This window comes from Miscanthus floridulus, chromosome 18 (assembly GCF_019320115.1).
Source record: "Miscanthus floridulus cultivar M001 chromosome 18, ASM1932011v1, whole genome shotgun sequence".
In the NCBI taxonomy this organism is placed as follows: domain Eukaryota; kingdom Viridiplantae; phylum Streptophyta; class Magnoliopsida; order Poales; family Poaceae; genus Miscanthus; species Miscanthus floridulus.
The window spans coordinates 72,908,762-72,915,171 of NC_089597.1; the positions used below are offsets into that span (position 1 = coordinate 72,908,762).

General features: G+C 48.2%; 1 protein-coding gene across 1 annotated transcript; it reads right to left on the reverse strand.

The window, feature by feature from the left end:
* Positions 1-1,442: 1,442 nt before the first annotated feature.
* LOC136522811 (aluminum-activated malate transporter 10-like) lies at positions 1,443-4,090 on the reverse strand. Its single transcript, XM_066516613.1, has 3 exons — positions 3,641-4,090; positions 3,399-3,539; positions 1,443-3,234 (listed from the first exon to the last, which is right to left on the reverse strand). Exons 1-3 carry the CDS (start codon positions 4,086-4,088, stop codon positions 1,769-1,771), a joined length of 2,055 nt encoding a protein of 684 aa, XP_066372710.1. The 5' UTR covers positions 4,089-4,090; the 3' UTR covers positions 1,443-1,768.
* Between the last annotated feature and the right edge of the window lie 2,320 nt (positions 4,091-6,410).

A 6,410-nucleotide genomic window follows, 5' to 3' on the forward strand; every position in this document is an offset into this window, starting at 1 on the left:
TGTATCATGATTTAATGATAGATAATGGCGACGAGATGACTGATAAAAGATTAAAGGCTCTCAAGGAGACGGTGAAAGACAAAGCTCGGGTTGCCAAGGCTTATAATAAGAAAGTCAAAAGCAAGTCATTCCAAGTTGGTGGTTTAGTGTGGAAAATCATACTACCACTTGGAACGAAGAGCAACAAGTTTGGCGAACGGTCGCCAAGTTTGGAGGGTCCTTAATTATAGAGTGTTCAAAGTGACATTTGAGAATTCATATTTGCCGATGACATTGCAAGTTGATAGTCTCCCAAGAGCAATCAACGAAAGGTACTTGAAGAAGTATTTTCCAAGTGTTTGGCAAGAAGCCTAGAGTGTTTTCCAAACAATGACTGTTATATGTATCGTCCTTAGAATAAGTATGGCCGATATATACATCACCTTAGATGCTAGATAGCCGATAAGTTGGGTATTATTGCTATTTAGTGCTTTAATTGTGTTTTCATGTTCATGTTTCATTCACCTAAAAATAAGGCGACGACACTAAAAAAATGTCTCAGCATGGAACATGGACATCAGCAAGTTCTTAGCATCAGGGACATGTTGGAAATTAATTGGCGCATCAAGTAGTAAGAGAAACAGGCAAAAAAAAAGAGGAAGCCACGCCTGGCCTACTAGAGTCAGCTTGGCCGGCTCGCCAAGTCATCTTAGCCGGCTAAGCTGACTCCTCTCTGTTGCTAGCCGAGCCACAGTGCCCGGGCCCGATAAAACCGGCTCAGCCGACGTTGGGGTCGACTCAGCCGACTTTTCCTGCTATTAGAGTAGATTTGGTTTTCAAATCGGTTTTGGACTTACTTTGGACGTGGGAAACTTAGAGAACGTGTTTTGGGCTTGTTTCTTACCCCAATATATATATAAGAAGATCATGACTGATTGAGGACCCCAATTTCCAATCGTTAAAATACATCTACTACAACCCTTTTACCTCTTCCTCGCTCTACCTTGTTGTTCGTCACGTCCTCGGTGAGATTTGGCGGTGTTCTAGGTGCCTTGCTGACCCTAGGACAACCTCCACGTGCTCCTTCCCGACGGGTATTTTCGGGAGGTGTTCGAGAGTCTTCTTGGCGAAGAACGGGTTTAACATCGGCCTGACTGGTCTCTAGATTGGTTTCATCGATCCCGCTGCGTTCTTGTTATGATCTAGGTTCATGTGTCGACCGCGAAAGTGCTAGCCCTTACAGGTGTGTGATCCGGAACCCCATCCGGTGTCAACAGCCACGTTCAGGGATTATGTTATCTATCAGCTCATCCTTGCCTAAATTCATTGTCACGGCCACCTAAGTTCGATAAAAGCCCAGTTTAGGCTACATTCTTCTTAGAAATTTCCAATTCAACTCGATCGTAAGCTTTACTCATATATCCAACCAGCCAAACTGTCTATCCTTCTTTTATTTTGCAGGAAGTACCTAAGGTCATAAGCAAGGACAGGACATTATCGATGATCAAACACCAGGACAAAAACACTCTAATTCAAAGAAATAATCTCCGGCAATATAGCTTTGGGGCGGTTCGAAAGCACCTTCGAATAATTCTATATAATACAATACAAAGACTAGTTGACCTCAAATGCTTCAGATTATCAGGGTTCTTATGGATGATCAAACACCACAGTCGTATCATTCTATCCAGCCGGCACTTCATCTTAGCAACATCTTTACCTTTCGGATGACGGCCGGGTACATACAAGAAGCTTGATTTTTTTTCTCTCTCTCTGTCTCTCCCTTGAATCAGGCCATCCCAAGTATGGAGCGATGCCTAGGACTAGGCAAGACAGGCCTATGGTTGCCGAAATCCATGGACCGGTTCCTGGGGCTTGGCAGGACAGGTCCATTACTGGCAAAGTCCACCGACCGGTTCCTCGGACTGGGCGCGACTGGCGGGTGGCTGGTGAGCTCGACGGAGCGGTGCCTCGGACTGGGCGCGACCTGCGCATGGCCCGTGACAGTGAGTTCCATGGACCGGCTCCTTGGGCTGGGTGCGTGGACCACGAAGTCCAGCGGCAGCTTCGGGCACACCTTGGTGTCACCGCGCGCCCACTTCTTGGTGCTCCGCCGTCGCATGAGCACCTTGAGGAGCTCGTCGACCTGGTCCCGAGGCGTTTGGTCGGCGGAGCTCTCGTCCGTTGGCGTCTCCGTCTTCCCGTGGTCGACCGCAACCTTATCGTGTGTCTCCTGCGGCGCGTCTGCCGTGAGGATGGTGCTCATGGTTGTGGGCACGGCCGCCTCGACGTCGTGTGTGGTCTCCTCGTCGTGGTCAGCCTTCTTGAACCTCGCTGTGATGGCCAGGTTGTCGACGGCGCTAACAACGCCCTCCGCCCTCGTGCAGATCTCCAGCAGGAGGGAGGCCGCTGTGAACAGGGGCAGGGCCTCGATGAGGGGCGGCGCCGGTGCTGGTGACATTGTAATGTTGTGCTCCTGCTCTGTATCTGTGGACTCGTCTAGCTCCAGTAGCGGCGCGAGGCACCTCAGCTCGTCCCTCAGCTCCTGCGCGGCGGCGTTCATGTCCCCTACGACGAGGGCGAGGCGGCCGGACCGCGTCATCGAGGCAACGGAGCCCGACGCCTCGCGGAGCATGGCCGAGCAATGGCGGCCTAGAGCGGCGGAGGCGCCGGCGAGGTGCTTCTTGACGTGCGCTGGCGTTTGGGCCTCTGAGCCGACGCAGGCAGCGAGGGCGTCGACGCAGTAGGCACAGGAGCGCATCGCTGCGCCGACCTTCTGGTACAGATGGTACGGGTGGCGGAAGCCGAACTTGCCGTGTGCGGGTTCCCACGTCGCCAGGTTGGCCAGTGAGTCCTCCGAGGCCTTGGCGTTCAGCACTGCCTTGTACCCATGTGACTTGTCCGACAGCGCCGGCTTCGGAGCTGCTGCTGCGGCGACGTCGACACCGGCTGTAGCCTCCGAGAAGTAGTCCTCGACGCAGCTCTCGACGGCGGCAGCCAGCTTGTCCATGTTGCGGGCGATCTGGTCGTGGAGCTCCTTCCCCGCCCAGACCGGGAAGACGAGCGCGCAGACGGCGAAGCAGATCATGGCGCCGATGGCGATGGTCGTCAGCCGGTGCTGTGCCATGAAGGCAACCTCGTTGACGCGGTACCCTCCCACCGCGACGAGCGTGTATGTGAGGATGAAGATGGTGACGCCGTAGTCGAAGCGGGCCTTCATCTTGGGCAGAAACCTGGAATAGGTGGCCGCGGCGGCTGCATGCATACACGTCGCAACAATTGTTAGTTAGGCCAGTATCGTCAAGCTCATCCGTATATATATAGCTGTACTTTTTGCAACAAGCAGAGACAGCAGCATCTATACTGTTCCAACAGCTAGCTACATATGGTTAATCGATCGAGTTGAACAACGCACGCACCGAAAACAAATAGAGAGCCACTGAGGATGAAGGGCTCCAACTCCTTGCCGGACTTGCTGGCGATCCACTGCACGCCGAGGGCCAGCGCGGCGCCGGTCACCGTTGCCATGGCTCTGTTCAGCCCTTTGTACAAGCAGCCACCTGTATAGATAGAGACGCAGCAGAAATAAATACAGTAATCGATCTGAAGTCGATCGATTATGGTGCTTAGCTAGTGGTTGTTGCTAGCTAGTGGTAATTACCAACTGTGTACTCGAAGACGACGACGACCGTGAGGACGGCCCACATGGCATTCTGGCCGGTGAAGACGTAGAGTGGCTGGACGTAGTAGCAGGCAGAGCACATGGTGAGCGCGAGCGCCATCTTGAACCCGTGCGCCACCTTCCGAGGGTCGTCGGCGCCGATCCTCCACGCCATCCTAGCGACGCCCACCACCCTGTCCCGCGCCGCGGCCGCCAACGAGAGCAGCCACAGGCACGCCGTCGTGGCGAGGCTGCCCATGCCGTGCATCGGCGCCACCAACCACGACAAGAGACGACGCGCCACCACCACCAATGCCGGCGCGCAGCACGCCCGGCGGCTGCTTTCGGTGTTCTCGTGTTCCGCCGCGGCGGCCGGCACGGCGACGCTCCATTCTGGGCTGCCGTCGTCGGCGTGGCTAGTGGTTTGGTGAGCTGCTGCTCCTGCCATGCTTTGTGTAGTATATAATATAATGTATGTATTTCCCGATCGGATCTTGATGATCTGCCACCATGGCGTGGCCAGGTGAGGTTTATATAGCCGAGGACAAGCGGGGTTTATCGCTAGGGTACTGTGCTTGACGTGTCAGCACGTTGGTCTCTGACACCAATCACTTCAGTATTTACGCGTGCAGTGACATGTACTCGTAGTAATCGAGTTTTCTACCCTTGTTAGGAAAGTGGGTCGAAGCACCGATCAAAGTTAAACGTGGAACAGGGCGCGTTTGAAATGTAGGAATTTCATAAAAAATACGTAGAAATTTTACAGGAATCAGTTTATTTTCATAGAAAAAACACAGAAACAGGAAAAAAAAATCCCACGTTCCAAACATAGCCTAAATGTGCATTTGCCTTTTTAATAGTACTGTGAATTAGGAGTCCCTCGGTAGAGGCATGTGCACAGTGCACAGTGCACTTGTTGTATTGCTACTGCTCAAATAGGTCTGGGTTTCAACAATTGTGTTTGCGTCCGGGTAAGACATGGTTCAAATACAGTAGCAGGATTGTCATACATGAAGTTAACCTCGTGCCAAATTTTCTAAAAAAAAAAGAAATGAAAGCTAACGAATAAGTGTGGTCCAAATATTGATCGATAAAAAGGGACCAGCTGAAATATGACTTAATTTCAGGCGACAGTTCACGGATCCAAATCCAAAGCAGATGCCATACTAAAGAGAGCCTGCTGGAGCACAGAAAATCAAGTAGATCAACACCCAACGCATCGTCTGAACAAAAACAAAAAACAGGTGACTGGTTCCGTTCTCCACAATTTTGCCGGTTTCGTCACAAATGTTCAGGATCCGTTGTGTGCACTCAATTTTTTTTAATTTAATAACAGTACAAGCAAAGATACTCGTAAATACATACACATACAGTTACTCTTCAATATACGCATACACGTCCTATCACTATGAATGAGTACCTCCGGAAGCCCGATACTGACAGATGCCCTCCTTTTTTGGGGCACATCTCTTCATAATGTAAAAACAATACAGTTAAATCCCATAATTTACGGTATTCCAAATAACCTAGACCGTCGACATTTTTTTATTATGTGACACATGTACAAACATGCAGTGGATACGCAAAAGGAGGGAACTATCCAATCCCTATGTCCCTTTTTATCTGTCGTTCTAGCTTTCAAAAAGTTAAACATATTTAAGTTTAACAAAATATATAAAATAAAATATTAATATTTATAGTGCATAATTAGTATCATTAGATAGATCGTTGAATCGATTTTTATAATAAACTTATTTGGAGATATAAATGTTATTAATAATTTTTATAGATTTAGTCAAAGTTGAGAAAGTTTGACTGACACGAACCCATGACGACACTTAAATAGGGACGGAGGGAATAGATTGTGGTACAGAATAATCTCTAGGAGATTTCTGAACATGCATAACGATAACGGTATCAACTTTGATTTGTTCGTTACATTGATTTAGGGAAGTCCTTGATTAATTCGCTACATTGGATCTGTCGCATGTGGAATGGATTTTTTTACACGAAGTCTTCATTTAAATGTATATGACCTGCCAACAGCAACCAACATGGGTCCTAGGAAATGAGGCGCAACATCCGCTACTTCGTTCTCTGATAAACCTAAATCCAAAGTGTCATATTTATATAGAAAGTGTGTTATGAAAACCAATTCTAGGCGTCGATGGATTAGACACACTGTACGCTGCGAAATACATTTATGACTAGGGGTGGGTAAGGGTAAAAACGGGTTGGGATACAGATCCTTTCCATTCTTCCCAATTTAATTTCTATATTCAGCCTACTCAAATTTGAAGTTATGGACAACTCGGTCGTTTTCATTTTATAAATAGTGTATATGTAGATGCATAGCAAAATTTGTGGATTTAAAAATGCCAAAACGTCTTATGAATTGGCATGGAGGAGGCTATAATTTGAGCTCGTTTACTTTCAAAGAACCTTTAACAGAGTTAATTACCTCCGAAGTTTGTTCCATCCACTTGCCTCTTTTAATTTCTTCCACTTGGTTCCACGGTCGTGGGAGCCTAGCTAGTTGAGATCCTCTATGACTGAGATTTTGCTAATTAACGTACTGTTTAGTAGGAAGATGTCAACGTCTTGAAGCATTTGTGTGGTCCAACACCCAAACCAACTACTAGTGTCAACAATAAAGTAAAAAATAATTTAACGTTATAGTGTTTGTGGACATCAACCGACTCCAAGTAATAGCAAGCATAACATGTCAAATAAAAACGAAATAATGATCTCCAGCCATAAATTTCTTTTT

What these genes read in the sequence shown, in the direction of transcription:
- LOC136522811 (XM_066516613.1), bottom strand. Translation starts at nt 4,088, where the DNA reads ATGGCAGGAGCAGCAGCTCACCAAACCACTAGCCACGCCGACGACGGC. An exon ending in CGTCTTCGAGTACACAGTTG is followed by an intron (nt 3,540 to 3,640) that starts GTAATTACCACT and finishes CTATCTATACAG; the next exon opens with GTGGCTGCTTGTACAAAGGG. An exon ending in TGGCTCTCTATTTGTTTTCG is followed by an intron (nt 3,235 to 3,398) that starts GTGCGTGCGTTG and finishes GTATGCATGCAG; the next exon opens with CCGCCGCGGCCACCTATTCC.